We start from the raw sequence: 16,388 nt of genomic DNA on the forward strand, positions 1-16,388 counted from the left end.
GGAGAAAACATCCAAGACATTTGACCCAAATTTTAGAGAAATCTTTAAAAAGGAACTTACAATAACTTTCGCCAACTTTTATTTTGCCACTTACTTAACTTCAAAACTTGAGATACAACCCTTGAACACTTAAAATATGACATACCACATCATTTTTAATTTAATACTCACCCTCCTTGTCTTTCCACGAAGATTCGAGTTAATTTAGACGTTTTGAAAGGTCGGAGTGTTACACTTACCATCATGCATTGAACAATAACGATACAATGAAAAATATTTGATTATTAAGAAACAATGAACATTATGTATAATGAGTAATTAAATTCTTGAATTCATTTTACAATGAACCATTTTAAGAAAAATATATATGAAAATGAATCATCTGCATACATTGTACTTAAATAAATATAATTTAGTAAGATATAATGATTTTGATGAATTCATTGTACTTTATATATAACAAATTTATTTTTATGTGAATTCAATAAATATGATACATAAATTAGTAAGATTCAATGATTTAAATTATCCTTCAAATCAAAACACTTTTTAAATTATAATTAATAATAAAATAATAACTCTACCAAAATAGTAAATATTTCATAATCCCGTTATTACCCTAGTTGAGGATTCCAGGCTGGCGTTTAAAAGGGTATTATGGTCTTCTGAATAGTTTCACAGCTATTAATTGATTGCTTCGCTTAATTTTCAATTGTGAGTTCTCAAATCCAGTACTTTCTCCTCTCGACTCGTGCTCTCTCATCTTCTAGGTTATTTTTCTTCTACTTGTTGCATCTTCTTTGATCTTGTCGTATTTTCTTTGTTTCTCTTCTCTGTTGTTCTTGAATCTTGAATCTAAGGAATGTTTCAATGAAGTTTTATTGTAATTGCTTTGGAATCAATCTACTTTTAGGAGGCATAGTTAACACAACTATAATCATGTCGATTTGTTTTTATGTTAACCCTAATTTAATAGTCAAGTTTCTTTTTAAGTAATATAAAGTAATTAAAGGGTAAAAAGAAGTTCCCCTTAAAGTAAACTATAATCCATAGAATAAATCTAACTAACGCCTATGATAGGTTGTTTAAAGGAAAGTCCTTTCCCAAGGATAACAGTGAATTTATGAAATCGAATTTATTGGTGAAACACGAATTTTAGTGAATTGGATGAGTTCTCTGTTGGTTTTCTTTGTATATAGAAAACTTCTAGTTTAATATGACAGTACCTGCAATTTTCTTATTTGTGTGATTATTTCTTCAACTAGTGATTGTGTGCTAAGTTTTCTGAAAAATCTGAAATAGTAAAACTTATGAAAAGGCTATCCTGAGTCATCCAACGATCAGCAATTGTATGAGATGTTGGTGATTTTCTTTCTATTTTGTTATATCAACATGAAGAACTGTGTTTTTGATAGTATCGTCTTTTTGGTTTATTGTTCTTTTATAGGTTAGCTGAGCCAGTTGAGTTTGGGATACTCAGAGATAGAAATCATGGTAAATTTTCTTTTCTTTGCGGTTTATATGCAGCAATACTTTTATTGATTCTCGATATATACTCCCATGGTTGTACTGATATTTTTAAGCACTATTTTAAGAATAAGAAGGCATCCTGGTGCAATAAGCTAGGGCAAGGGCCAGGCCATATTGGATTTAGCAGAAGTTGTATTTTGCTAGATTCTGTTTTAAGAATAAGAAGGGAATCCTGGTGCAATAAGCTAGGGCAAGGGCCAGGCCATATTGGATTTAGTAGAAGTTGTGTTTTGCTAGATTCTGTTTTAAGAATATCGTCTAATATTTGTGTTTCTGACTGAAGTTATACTCAAGGGTTTCTTAGTGTAATAAGAGTTGAAGATCTAAGTGCCATCTTAGGGAGCGCTGAATTTGTGAATAGAATGTCCATCTGTAGGGGCTCACTTTCTCCTTTTTGGGAAAAACCTAAGAAAAGAGGAGGAACATGGTCTCTATGATAGTAAATAGGGTGAGTACATTAAATTACAAAAGTTTGTTCTCAGTTGTCAAGATGGCATGAATGACAAATTTCTGACAAATTCCTTGTTTGATGTTATTTATTTCTGTTTCGTAGCATTTAAAAAACTACCATTCACTCTATTGATATATATCTTCATTAGTGTTATCTTCATTGGTCATTATTGTACTTTTTGATTTGTGATCTGCAGTTTTTTGATGGATATGGATATCATGGAAGATCATTTGAACAGACATACCGGTGTTATCCTGCATCATTCATTGATAAGGTTGGAATGCTTTTGAAAAGACAAATTTATTTTAATCTACTGCTGTTAATTACCTGTGAAGGTTTCCCAAAATTCTTCTCGTTCCTTTGGCTTCCATTAGATTGTTTTTCTCACAAAATTTTACTTCAGTCGTCTTCATTTTTTCATTCTTCTAAAGTCTAATATAGGTGGATGATTTATCTTGATATAACTATCTAGAAGAGCTTTCCACAAAAGTAATCTTTAAGTCTCATGACATCTTATTTCTGCAGGTTGCATCATGTGCATTTGTTGTTAAAAAGAAGGGGGTTGGGTTGGAGAGGGGATGGATTTTCTTTTATTAAGGGGAAGGGGGAGGAATTTAACTGTTTAGTAGTTCTTCTTGGTATAGTTATACAGTGAAAGACGCCTTCTTTTTGACCTATATGCATATTATATGTGATTGGAGATGGGTCTTATATGTGTATTAAACTTGTATTTTAGATGTTTGTCCCACATTCGCTTCTAGCACTGCAATTATTTTTGCTTTATATTTATTTTCTGTTTCTTTTTCTTTAATTCTGATTATGTATGTTTAATACTTTGCAGCCACAACTAGAAAATGGAGACAAAAGTAAGTAATGCCAATAGTTCTTTTTTGGATCTGCAGTAGGTTATTTGAGCATTAAGTCTTATGTTGTTTTTTCTTTTATTTTTTCCAGTTATAATGCCTCCCTCTGCCCTTGATCGTCTAGGTCAGTATCCTTGTTCTGTATCTTGGCATTTTCAGTTATTTAGATTTTGCACCATTATCAGTTGGCAGCTGGTTCTTTTCTTAACCATATTGAGTATTGAATGTAAAATTTTGCAGCATCACTTCACATTGATTACCCAATGTTGTTTGAGCTTCGAAATACTTCCACGGAGCGGGTTTCTCACTGTGGGGTTTTGGAGTTCATTGCAGAAGAGGGCATGATATATATGCCATATTGGGTACATATCATTTCTGTGTGATTCTGTTTTCTTGGGTTCAGTTCAACTGCTGTGCATAAACTCACTTTTAATGTGGACCTTGTAGATGATGGAAAATTTATTCCTACAAGAAGGCGATACTGTGACAGTGAAAAATGTCACTCTTCCTAAGGGTAAATATGTCAAGCTACAACCCCATACGAAGGATTTTCTGGATATTTCTAACCCAAAGGCCATGTGAGTTTGATGAAGCCTTTTTTTTAAAAATATTTTTGTGGCTTGGTTCTGTTTTATGTTAGTGGGTGTGGAGACCAATTGTTTCTGCATAATTTTTTCTAGAATTCATGGCACACTTGAAAGGAAAATTCAGCAAGACAAAAGAAATGCTCCCTCTGTCCCAATTCACATTCTTTTGGGGGGGCATGAATTATTGAGTTAAGAATTGAAACTTGTGTTAAAATGAAAGTGGGTTCAAAGTTGTAGATGAAGTAACTTTTTGAAATTAGTTACTTCTTTACAGTATAAAGTAGGTTCCATTGCATATTCTAATATTAACAGAATATTTAAGAAGTATCAAATTTTGCAGATAAGAGGAGAATAAATTGGAAACAAGTATAAGAAATAATGATCATCAAAATAGGAGAGCACAATTTTGTGTTTAAACTGTCCCACACTTTCATAATTTGACTTAATAACTTGATACCCCTACCGTTGTTGCAGACCCAAGAAGATCAAGTCATTCCATGTTCTTGAGTTAAAATTGAACTTGAGGACAGTTTTGTGTTTAAACATTTAGGAGAGATCACAAGGCAAATTCACAGGGATCGACACTTTATTGCTGGTATAGATAATTACTAAACATTGGAGTTTGATTAGTCTGGTGCCAAAGTGCACTAGGTCTTGTTCTTAATAAGTTAAAAGTTGACTTAATTTTAAAGTGAGATTGCTTCAGCAAATGGGTGTATAAGGAACTTCATAGAGCAATATCTCTCTCTTTGTTGCTGGATTAACTTTTTGTCAGATAGTTTATGAGGTAAAAGTTCCCTTGTAGAACTAGAATTACCAATCGGTTTGCCTTTGGAAACACAGAAACATTATGTTATGCTGGATTGAAGTTCTTTTCTTTGACATGTAACTAAGTAGGTGGGGAAAGCTGAAAAGGGCCTAGGGGAAGAGATAGGGATCCATGCAAGAAGTGCTCATGGCTCAAATACTTCCTGGATTAGTTTTTCTCATTATTTTTTTAAATTGAGAAAAAGAATGGTGCAACGTAGTGGTCGAAATATCTGCTTTTATGAGTACAGGTGGAATTGAAATGATATCACATTGAGGGATAAACATGAATATATGCACAGGATTGGCTTCCTGATGACCTAATCCCTAGTGTTACACCTATTCTATAATTGATATATTTTTTCGTTATTTGTCTGCTTGAACACTAAGCATAGATAAGTGAGATGATTGACCAGTACAATTTATTTTCATTTTTTATTTGAATTAGGAGAATTACATCTGTTAACTGGTCTAGCCAATATTTGTTTGTTCAGTTGCTTATTAATTTACTCTCATTTGCAAAAAACCCACATACTATTGGAGGCTTTGAAGTTTGACTTCTTTCATTTACTGATGCAGCTTGGAGACAACACTCAGAAACTTTTCCTGCTTAACCACAGGAGATAGCATCATGGTGGCTTACAATAATAAAAAATATTATATAGACATTGTGGAAACCAAACCTTCTAATGCAATAAGTATTATTGAGACCGATTGTGAAGTAGACTTTGCTCCTCCACTTGATTACAAAGAACCTGAAAGAGCGGCTCCTTCTCGTCCAAGCAAGGCTCCAGCAGAAGGTGTATATTCTTCAAAATTGCTGAAATTAATTTCTTTCTTCACAAACTATAGTACAACCACATATTGCTTACATTAGTTGATCATGATGTGATACCCTATCCACAAACAACCCCACATTTCGGACATATTTAATTGTCCTTATGGAAAATACTGATGATCAACCCCTAAAACCTATTTAAACTCTTTTATCATATACTATTTGAATGGCAGCATCTAAGTGAGGCAGTATCTTATACGGTTGTGGAGACGAGTTCTAGAAATTCTTAGTAACACTAACACTAGATTTCGCATGGAAATTGCAATTGCCCAATCTTTCTACACCTTTAGTTCATTTATAATCTATACATTTATGTGGTTAAAAAGGCAGCCCAGTGCACTAAGCTTCCATGCTGTAAATTTGTGTTTTCCACATATTTTGTACTTTGATATCCTGAACTGGAAAACATTTGATCAAGAATGAGTGTCTTTCTTGATATTCTTTGACCTTTTGGAAATGGAAAGACTCTGATACTTCCAGGTTGAGATGTTTGGCCAATTGTTATTTCGCTGCTGCAGTTCTAGGACTTCACTTTTCATTCATATTGTTTCTTCCTGTAATTACTGCAGAACTTGCTATATCTTCACTTATTTCTGTAGCTTAATTATAATAATTTTTTGCTCATGTAGTTGAAGAGGCTGCCGCAGAAGTTGAGCCTAAATTCAACCCTTTTACTGGTGGAGCAAGACGTTTGGATGGGAAACCCTTAAAACAGCAACCTCCACCTTCCTCTTCTGGGTCCTCAGACAAGCAAGTCGATGTTACTAATGGTGGTAAGAAGTTTGCTGCTGCAGCTTCAAGTTCCCAAAACTCTAGTCGTCAGTCACAAGGGAAGCTTGTATTTGGTTCAAATGCAAACCGTGCTCCTGAGAAACAAAAGGTTTATCCCTCTACATTTGGCAGACTATAAGAATCCGTAAAAATTATCTAATACATATCCTTTTGGTAGTTTCAAGTACCTTGCTAATCTCGCCCCGTTAATACTCTCGTCCATATGCAGGAACCTGTGAAAGAGGAACCTCCAAAGAAAGAAGAACCCAAGTTTCAGGCTTTCTCTGGGAAAAAGTACTCCTTGAGGGGTTAATTGCATATTATTAACCTTTTCTTTTGTCAATCAAATATCTGAATTATATTTAACTTATATAACTTACTGTATAAATCCATACAAATTAGGTTTCATTGACTATTGCCAATGATGGAATGATGCACTCCTATTCATGAGAGTGATCTTAAAAATGGTTGGTTGGCGTAGACTCTCTTATAAAGGCATTGTTTGTTTTATTACTCTAGTTTCGTGGTCTTTAATTTTTGCTCATCAAATTTGTGGCTTTTAGTTTTTATCTATGCTTTTCATTTAATGAAAATTTGTGGGCTAAAAGTACTTTTATTGTTGACCTAATTTCGCTCGGCACAAGTTCATGGAAGTTTTGCCTTATTAGACACAACTTGTTGGTTTTGAAATTGAACTTGTGCTTCTATTGATGTAAAGGTTTTGGTGGGAATTAATTGGCTTCTGAAATGCAAGTGTAAGTTCTGTAGGAACTAAGTTTAACATAATTCATCGCTTCTGAATGTTGTGTCTTGAAATTCCTAAAGGAAATCAAAACAATTGAAGTGTTTTTTTTTTTTTTTTGTTATTTAGCCAAGTTTAGACTCCTTAACTTAGGTTTAAAAATTATTATTCAGATACATGCGTATAGTTTGTCAGATATATATACACTTAATCAGATACATTGATAAAAAACTAGATATATAATCTAACTCAATAATGTGTCAAATTTATTAATAATATGTGTAAATCTTGAATACATGCGTATATTTATTCATATACACATACACTTAATTGGATATCCTAATAAAAAATAGATACATATTAGCTTAACTTAATAATGTGTCAAATACATCAATAATTGCAATTCGATCCAAAAAGTATTTTTCTCATCTTCTTCCTCATTAAGGTTTATCACAATTACTGCATAAACTGTCACGCCTTAAACTCAAGGGGCGCAACTGACTCCTAATGCCAGAACTCAGGCCCGAGCCGACCCTGCTGAACCATTTGCTACTAGCGCATGACAGCCACACGCAATCAAGAAAATAAACAAGTATACCTCGGCTTAAAATTAAGCCCTCGACCGGCAAGACCCCTATCAACAGATCTATAAAAGAAACAGCTACTTCTAAGAGTTCATATAAAGAAATAGCCAACTAGCACAAAAGTCCTGATTGGGTCGTCGAGGCCACCATGATTTCTATAGCGAAACTGAAAGCAGGTATATATCAATACAATACATCAAACAGCTAACAAACATCAACAAACTAACAAACTACGTCAGCATGGCCATAACATAGATGTACACCCCACACACTAGTCTGCAAGCCTCTAAGAGTAATAAAGATTGGTGGGACAGGGTCCCAGCCTACCCATAAAATATATACAATAAAAGCTAACAAACCTCCAAACTCTGGCAGCTCCGGAGGAAAGGGGCTAGCCAACCAGATAGAAGTCAATCCTGCTGCTGAGGAGGTCTACTGGGTCGTTTGCCGGGTCCTGCATACCTGAATGCAGCACCCCAAGCTATGGGGAGTCAGTACAAAATAATGTACAGAGTATGTAAGACAATAGACTAAATGAGAAAATATCATAATATACCAAAAACAATCAGGTAAGGAAATCAAATTTAGATAAGTATCCTAACCCACTACTGAATCTAAAAAATATAATAATGATCAAACAACAACTTAACCAAGCCTCCATAAGCTCGGTAGATACAAACAACATACCACCTACCTAGGCCCTAATAACCCCAGAAGGTGCCAAATCAATCTACATAACCCTATCGGTAGCTCCTTGTCTTTGTAAGAAGTCACATAGCCCTTTTTTGGCAACGATAGAGCCCCGTAGGCAGCGTATCACCCTCTTAGGCAACATCATATCTCTGTAGGCTGCACGTAGCCCTCTTTTGCATCACATAGCCCTGTAGGCAACACATAGCCCTCTTTGGTGTCAAAATAGCCCCGTAGACAACACATAACACTCTTTGGCATCAATATAACCCCGTGGACAATACATAGCCCTCTTAGGCAATAACATAGTCCTATTAGACAACATCATAGCCTCCTTAGGCTGTTCATAACTCAACAACTAACCACAATAGCCCCAGGGCGACAACAAACAATTGAATAAGCTAAAGATGATCAATTTAGCTATAAACAATATATATATATATATATATATATATATATATATATAATAGTTTCCAAGTTGTTCCTAACTCAGGGTCGTTCTTAACAGATTAAGAGTCCCTATAATGAGGGTTTATAACCACTCAATCAGCCAATCACACAATTACATCTACAAGATCACCAACATTAACTACCCCACTATATCACTCCCAAGCTCTAAGAAAATATGCCAAACGAAGAGAATACGCTTAACATACCTTTTTCTTTATAATTTATGCTGAAAATACCTCTGTCCGCACCACTACAACACTAAAAGAAGATAAAATCAATCAGTAATTAAGGATAAGAATTACTACGACAATCGATACAGATTCCTATTGTAAATTACTATCCAAGACCTAAGGTATCCATAAACTAATAAAAGATGGTTCCTAAAAACTATACCAAAACGACGAGCTCGAGAAGTAGGGCAATTTTTGATAAGGAGCCAAGAAGAGATGATGAACACCCAATGATGATTTGAGGAGAGTTTCTCTGATTTTCGTGGGTTTCTTACAAGTTTGAATGAAGAAAAATGAAGAAGATGCTATCTTATAAGCTTCCATCGACTTAGGGGACCTACCTCACGTGCCTGCTTGCACAGTCTCGCAAAAATGCAAATATCTCTCTATTCTAAAGTCGTATGAACAAACCGTTTGCTGCGTTGGAAACTAGACTTGTAGACCTTTGATTTAATGGGTCGTGGGCCCCATAACTCTTTATAGATTTGGAGAAACTTTCGAGACATTTGACCCAAATTTCAGAGAAATCTTTAAAAATGAACTTACGATAACTTTCGCCAACTTTTATTTTGCGAATTACCTTACTTCAAAACTTGAGATACAACTCTTGAACACTTAAAATATGACATACCACATCATTCTTAATGTATTACTCACCCTCTTTGTCTTTCCACGAAGATACGAGTTAATTTAGATATTTTGAAAATCGAGGTGTTACATAAACCTTCTTTGCATATGCAACAAATCACATACTATCTTTCTCTTTTGTTCGTCAAAGTTGTTGCATTTTTGGATTTTCAAATTTAAGTGACTGAAAATATCGAGAATTGCAGTGGTAATTTCATGCCATTTTTCGAGCAACAATAAATAAACATTATTCTCATTTTGAGAATCACTAGCAATGAAAGAAAACTCTAAATTAATGGAGCTTTACCTTGACTTTCAAAACCAGAAGACAAAACAAATTGAAATCTATCGTGAATACATGACTTTGAAAATGATTAAATAGACACAAATCTCAAATTGTATTTCTTCAATATTATATGGTACAAAATATTAAAAGTGGTAATATATGTAATTATTTGAAAGTATATGTAAGGTTAGTATACATGTTAGCGATGTATGTCTAATAAGGTAATTTAACTAATTTATTTCCGGATCCAATATTGGCCCATGTCCGGAATTCCTCTTAGTGGGCCGGCCCAACCAAATAGGCTCATAAACCGTCTCCCATCAGCATTCATCATCAAATTCTTGCTCTTCTTTTCTTTTTCTGCACGAATTCTTCACATTCTCTTTCTCTGAAGGAATCGAATTTGTATGTTTCTCTTTCTTTTTCTCTCAGCATTCCCCCTTTTTTTTGTTGATTCTAATTAGACGACGAGACTTTTGTCCTTTTTGCGATGATCCTTAATGGCGAAACACGAATTTTAGTGAATTGGATGAGTTCTAGTCTAATATCACACTTCTCTGCAATTTTTACAAGTTGATAAATTTTCTTATTTGTTGTTGGAATAATAATTCAAAGTTGGAATACGAATACTAAGTTGTTTATGATTTGTTATTTTTGGTATTTTTTTAATTATGTCTAGTTATTATTTCTTTTTCCTAGTTCGTATAGAAATATTTTTTCTAGTTTTAGTTTGATTTGGTTTTTGTAGTTAGTTTTCAATATACAGAAAAGAAAGACTTTTGAGTTTCCTTTCATTTGTGCGATAAAGGTTTGAACTTGCGATTGTCTGCTAAGTTTTCTGAAAAATCTGAAATAGTACAAAATTATTGAAAATTGACTGTATTTTTAATTATGTCCTCTTTTTTTATTACTGTTCTTTTATAGGTTAGCACTTAGCTGAAACAGTTGAGTTCGGGCTACTCAGAGACAGAAATCATGGTAAATTTTCTGTTTTTACCGGTTGATATGCAGCAGAAGTGTTATTGATTCTCGATATATACTCCCATGGTTGTACTGATACTTTTTTAGTATAACTTAGTAAGCTTATTTTAAGAAAAGAAAGGGCAGCCTGGTGCAATAAGCTAGGGCAAGGGTCAGGCCATATTGGATTTAGCAAAAGTTGTGCTGTGTTTCTGCTAGATTCTGTTTTAAGAATATCATCTAATAATTTGTTCTCTTGAATAAAAGATGGAATTTAGATCATGACTGACGTTATACTCAGGGGTTTCTTAATTTAATAAGAACTGAAGATCTAAGTGCCAGCTTAGGGAGTGTTGAATTTGTGAATAGAATGTCCATCTGCAGGGGCTCACTTCCTCCTTTTGGGAAAAAAACCTGAGAAAAGAGGAGGAACATGATCTTTGTGGTAGTTAATAGACAAGAGTGCATTAAATTACAAAAAAGTTTGTTGTCAATTGTCAAAAGGGATGGACGACGGTTCCTGAGAGTCAGCAGTTGTATATTTGGTTCATAGACTTGAGAAAATATGGAGATTATAGATTCCCATTGATGTTATTACCAATAATACACCAGGATGAAGTAACAAAAAAATATAATGGTATGAATTAGATGTTTTGCTACTACTATTTTTCATTCCATTGCTCTATTGTTCTTCAACTATGCGACTGAGGTTCATCTTAAACCGGTACATTCCATGGAAAGAAATTTTATACAGTTCACAGGCGAGAGAGTGAGAGAGCAATAGAGTGAGCTGATTATCGGAAAGCTTGGTCAGTGACTCAAATGACGCCTCTCGGAACATCATTTTAAAATTGCTAAAAAGGCAGGGCAAAATCCGATGGCATTTAGAATTACCTTTCAAATCCACTTGCTAAGTCCACGCAAATGTCTGCAAAGAAAACGGCCTTGTTTCAACATCCACAGGCTCATATCCTGTCTTCAAACAAGCCTTGTAGACTTGCAACAAAAGCTAAGTTTTGTTTACAGAAGCATACTATTGAGAGCACACAACCTTTAATTGGAACTGGCTAAACTGACTTGATTTTATTTTAGCTTCCCTAAACACATCTACCTTCAAAGGGGCATTTTCTTTGTTGAAGGCTGTGTTCTTGTTTGATGTTATTTATTTCTGTTTTGTAGCTTTTAAAAAACTATCATTGACTCTATTGACATATATCTGTGTGTCATTAGTGTTATCTTCATTTGTCATAACTCATTATTGTACTCTTTGATTTGTGATCTGCAGTTTTTTGATGGATATGGATATCATGGACGATCATTTGAGCAGACGTACCGGTGCTATCCTGCATCTTTCATTGATAAGGTTGGAATGCTTTTGAAAAGACAAATTTTGTTTACTAATCTAATCTACTGTGGTAATTACCTGTGATTGTTTCACAAAGTTTTTCTCATTCCTTTGGCTTCCATTAGATTGTCATGCTCACGAAATTTGCTTAGGTCATTTTCATTTTTTCGTTCTATGATTTATTTTGAGATTATTATCTAGAAGAGCTTTCCTCAAAATTAATTTTTAAGCCTCATGACATCTTATTTCCGCTGGTTGCATCATTCACATTTTGTTGTTATTGTAGAGAAAGGGGTTGGGAAGGGAATGAATTTTCTTTTATTAAGGTGAAGAGGGAGCAATTTAACTGTTTAGTAGTTCTTCTTGGTATAGTTGTACACTGAAAGAAGTCTTTTCTTTTTTTTTACCTTTATGCTTTATATATGTGGTGGGAGATTGGTCTTCTATGTGTATTAAATTTGTATTTCAGATGTTTGTCCCACATATCACTTCTCCCACTGCAATTTATTTTTGCTTGGTATTTATTTTCATTTTAAAAAAAAACAAAAACTGATTATGTATGTTCCATCTTTGCAGCCACAACTAGAAAATGGAGACAAAAGTAAGTAATGCCAATAGTTCTTTTTTGTATTTGCGGTAGGTTATTCGAGCATCAAGTCTTATGTTTTTTTTTTTTTAATTTTTTTTTCCCAGTTATAATGCCTCCCTCTGCTCTTGATCGTCTAGGTCAGTATCCTTGTTCTGTATCTGGGCATTTTCAGTTATTTAGATTTTGCCTAAGTTGCTCGGGACTCTCCAAAAATGTTGCCACACCCGTGTCGGATCCTTCAAACATACACTATTTTTGGAGGATCCGACACGCGCTCGTCGACATTTTTGAAGAGTCTGAGCAACATAGGATTTTGCACCTTTATCAGTTGGCAGCTGGTTCTTTTCTTAACCGTATTCAACATTGAATGTAAAATTTTGTAGCATCACTTCACATTGATTATCCAATGTTGTTTGAGCTTCGAAATGATTCCACGGAACGGGTTTCTCACTGTGGGGTTTTGGAGTTCATTGCAGAAGAGGGCATGATATATATGCCATATTGGGTACATCTCATTTCTGTGTAATTCTATTTTCTTTGTTTCAGTTCTACTGCTGTGCATAACTCATTTTAATGTGGACCTTGTAGATGATGGAAAATTTATGCCTACAAGAAGGCGATATTGTGACAGTGAAAAATGTAACTCTTCCCAAGGGTAAATATGTTAAGCTGCAACCCCACACGAAGGATTTTCTAGATATTTCTAACCCGAAGGCCATGTGAGTTTGCTGAAGTTTTTTATTCTTTTTTAATAACTTTCTGTGGATTGGTTCCATTTTATGCTAGTGTTTGGGTAGCCACAATTGTTTTATGGCACACTCAAAAGGAAAATTCAGCAGGACAAAAGAAGTGCTCCACACTCTTTTTGTGGGGGATGATTATTGAGTTAAGAATTGAAACTTGTGTAAAAATGAAAGTGGGTCCAAGGCTGTAGATGAAGTAATCTTTTTGAAATTAGATACTTCTTTAAATTATAAAAGTAGGTTCCATAGCATATTCTGATATTAACAGATTATTGAAAAAGTATCACATTTTGTAGGTAATAAGTTTACCTGACAGGTTTGGAAAAGAACATAAGAAGTAGGAGAATAAATTGGAAACAAGTATAAGAGATAGTGGTCACCAAAATAGGAGAGTAGGGTGTGGTAAAAAATAAGAAGATGAAGTCAGTCCATGTTCTTGGGTTAAAGAGGAATTTGAGGACAATTTTGTATTTAAACATTTAGGAGGGATCACTGAACTAAGTCACTGGGATTACAATTTATTGTTGGTGTAGATAGATAGTTACTAAACATTAGAGTTTGACTAGTCTAATGCCAAAATGCACTAGTTATTGTTCTTAATGAGTTAAAATCTGACTTAATTTTAAAGTGAGATTGCTTCAGCAAATAGGTGTATAAGAACTTCATAGAGCAATATCACCTCTTTGTTACTGGATTGACTTTTTATGAGATGGTTTATGAGGTAAAAGTTTCCTTGTAGAGCTAGAATTACCAATCGGAGTGCCTTTGGAAAAAAGAGAAACGTTATGTTATCCTGGATTGAAGTTCTTTTGTCTGACATGTATTTAAGTATGGGAAGAGGGCTAAGGGAGGATATAGAGATCCATGCAAGGAGTGCTCTTAGCTTCAAATCCTTCCCCAATTAGTTTTTCTCATTATTCTTTTAAATTGAGAGAAAATGATGGTCCAATGTAGTGGTCAAAATTTTGAGGGATAAACATGAATATATATAGTTCCGTCTGTGTTCCATTTGTGAATATGCACAGGACTGGCTTCTTGATGATCCTAATCCATAATGTTACACCTATTCTATAGACTATAATTGCTACTATATTATTTGTATAAGAATTCCTGCTTGAACACTAAGCATAGCTATGTGAGATGATTGACAAATAAAAATTATTTTCATTTTTTAATTTGAATTAGGAGAATTACATCTGCTATCTGGTATAACCAATATTTGTTTGTTCAGTTGCTTATTAATCTAATTTCATTTGCAAAATACCCGCATACTAATATAGGAGGTTTTGAAATTTGACTTCTTTCCTTTACTGATGCAGCTTGGAGACGACACTCAGAAACTTCTCCTGCTTAACCACAGGAGATAGTATTATGGTGGCTTACAACAATAAAAAATATTATATAGATATTGTGGAGACCAAACCTTCTAATGGAATAAGTATTATTGAGACAGACTGTGAAGTAGACTTTGCTCCCCCACTTGATTACAAAGAACCTGAAAGAACGGCTCCTTCTCGTCCAAGCAACTCTCCAGCAGAAGGTGCATATTCTTCAAATTTTCTGAAATTAATTCCTCTGTCTTAACAAATTCTAGTAGTAGCACATATCAGTGTTATCAAAAAGCCATTTTATGATAAAGTGAAATACCAATTGTTTAGTGTCGCCTCTTCAGGAAACCCTCATTTGCAAGGAAAAAAATTTGTCTTTTAGCCTTAATGATGACATTGAATCGCACATTAAGAAGCAAAGCGCCCAACATGTTTTGAGCCTCGCTTTAGGGTTTAAGCATGCCTTTGACAACACTGGACATATTGCTTACATTAGTTGATTGTGCGTGTGATTTCCTACCAACAAACAACTCCACATTTCGAACATACTAAATTTTCCTTTGGGAAATACTGATGATCACCTCCTAAAATCTATTCAAACTCTTTTATCTTATACTATTCAAATGGCAGCATCTAATTGAGACGAAGGCAGAATCTTGTATGGTTTAGAGATCAGTTCTACAAACTCTTAATAACACTAGAGCTTGCTTTGGTATTGCAATTGCCCAACTTATGTGGTTAAAAAAGGCAGTCCAAGTCCCAATGCACTAAGCTTCCGTGCTGTAAATTTATGTTGTTCACAGTATATATTGTACTTGGATATCCTGAACTGGAAAACCTTTGATCAAGAACGCGTCATCCTTCTTTTTTTGTTGGACTTCTTGAAAATGCAAAATACTATGATACTTCCAGGTTGGGATGTTTGGTGACAATGTTTGGCAAATTTTATTTCGCCCGTATGGTGCAGTTCTAGGACTTCACTTCTCACTCGTAATTGTTTCTTCCTGTAGATTACTCGTTACTGCAGAACTTCTAAACTTCTTTCTGTAGCATAATAATTCTTCGGTCATGCAGTTCAAGAGGATGCAACAGAAGTTGAGCCAAAATTCAACCCTTTTACTGGTGGAGCGAGACGTTTGGATGGGAAACCCTTAAAACAGCAGCTTCCACCTTCTTCTTCCTCTTCTGGGTCCTCAGATAAGCAAGGTAACGCTACTAATGGTGTTAAGAAATCTGCTGCTGCTCCAAGCTCCCAAAACTCTAGTCGTCAGTCACAAGGGAAGCTTGTATTTGGTTCAAACGCAAATCGTACTCCTGAAAAAAAGAAGGTTTTATATCTCTCTCTATATGCTAATGTTCATATACATTTCCTTTATTATAAGAAAATTCTTTAAAATTTAGCTTGCTAGTCTCAGCCTGTTAATGCTCCTGTTCATTTGCAGGAACCTGTGAAAGAGGAACCTCCAAAGAAAGAAGAACCCAAGTTTCAGGCTTTCTCTGGGAAAAAGTACTCCTTGAGGGGTTAATTTCATATTAACCTTTTCTTTTGTCAGTCAAATGTCTTAATTATGTGTAACTTGTACTATATAATTTATACAATTTGGGTTTCATTGACTGTTGCAAATGATGGAATGATGTACTCCTAATTAATTGAGGAGCACATCTGGAAAATGGTTGGCCGAAGAAAATAAAAGAAACTTCTGAATCTTGTGATTGAAAGAGCATTTTATACATTACACACACAAGATTTTAACTAGCAACATTGCACTTTTGGTATATCAACAAATCGTTTTTCTGAAAAAATATTTCTCAAAACGAATATTTTCTAAAATAAATTTCGTAGTTGATTAGAGAATGAATATATATTGTTAGCAAATTAGATAATGTCTTATACGAGAATTTTTAAGTATTATTTCGAAAAAAATATTATTTGGCAATCCAGCATCCGAAAATCGACTTATTTTAAT

The 16,388-nt window shown here is 34.3% G+C and overlaps 1 protein-coding gene across 4 annotated transcripts; it reads left to right on the plus strand.

The window, feature by feature from the left end:
- Positions 1-736: 736 nt before the first annotated feature.
- Positions 737-16,126, plus strand: LOC125871407 (uncharacterized). Of its 4 annotated transcripts, none has more exons than XM_049552009.1 (10): positions 737-770; positions 1,448-1,494; positions 2,178-2,255; positions 2,823-2,847; positions 2,936-2,968; positions 3,085-3,206; positions 3,292-3,422; positions 4,818-5,038; positions 5,706-5,956; positions 15,864-16,126. In XM_049552009.1, exons 2-10 carry the CDS (start codon positions 1,492-1,494, stop codon positions 15,945-15,947), a joined length of 948 nt encoding a protein of 315 aa, XP_049407966.1. In that variant the 5' UTR covers positions 737-770; positions 1,448-1,491; the 3' UTR covers positions 15,948-16,126. The 4 variants fall into 4 exon arrangements, with proteins under 4 accessions (XP_049407966.1, XP_049407957.1, XP_049407951.1 ...); XM_049552000.1 differs by lacking the exon at positions 15,864-16,126 and adding an exon at positions 6,077-6,357; XM_049551994.1 differs by lacking the exons at positions 737-770; positions 1,448-1,494; positions 2,178-2,255; ... (4 more) ...; positions 4,818-5,038; positions 5,706-5,956 and adding exons at positions 9,796-9,862; positions 10,389-10,434; positions 11,702-11,779; ... (4 more) ...; positions 14,413-14,633; positions 15,496-15,749.
- Positions 16,127-16,388: the final 262 nt, after the last annotated feature.

The sequence above is a fragment of the Solanum stenotomum genome, chromosome 1 (genome assembly GCF_019186545.1).
Source record: "Solanum stenotomum isolate F172 chromosome 1, ASM1918654v1, whole genome shotgun sequence".
Taxonomy (NCBI): Eukaryota; Viridiplantae; Streptophyta; class Magnoliopsida; order Solanales; family Solanaceae; genus Solanum; species Solanum stenotomum.

Bases quoted from the DNA above. Each gene is read 5' to 3' on its own strand.
- LOC125871407 (XM_049551994.1), top strand. The intron at 13,070-14,412 runs GTGAGTTTGCTG...TTACTGATGCAG, and splicing joins ATTTCTAACCCGAAGGCCAT to CTTGGAGACGACACTCAGAA. The intron at 14,634-15,495 runs GTGCATATTCTT...TCGGTCATGCAG, and splicing joins AAGCAACTCTCCAGCAGAAG to TTCAAGAGGATGCAACAGAA.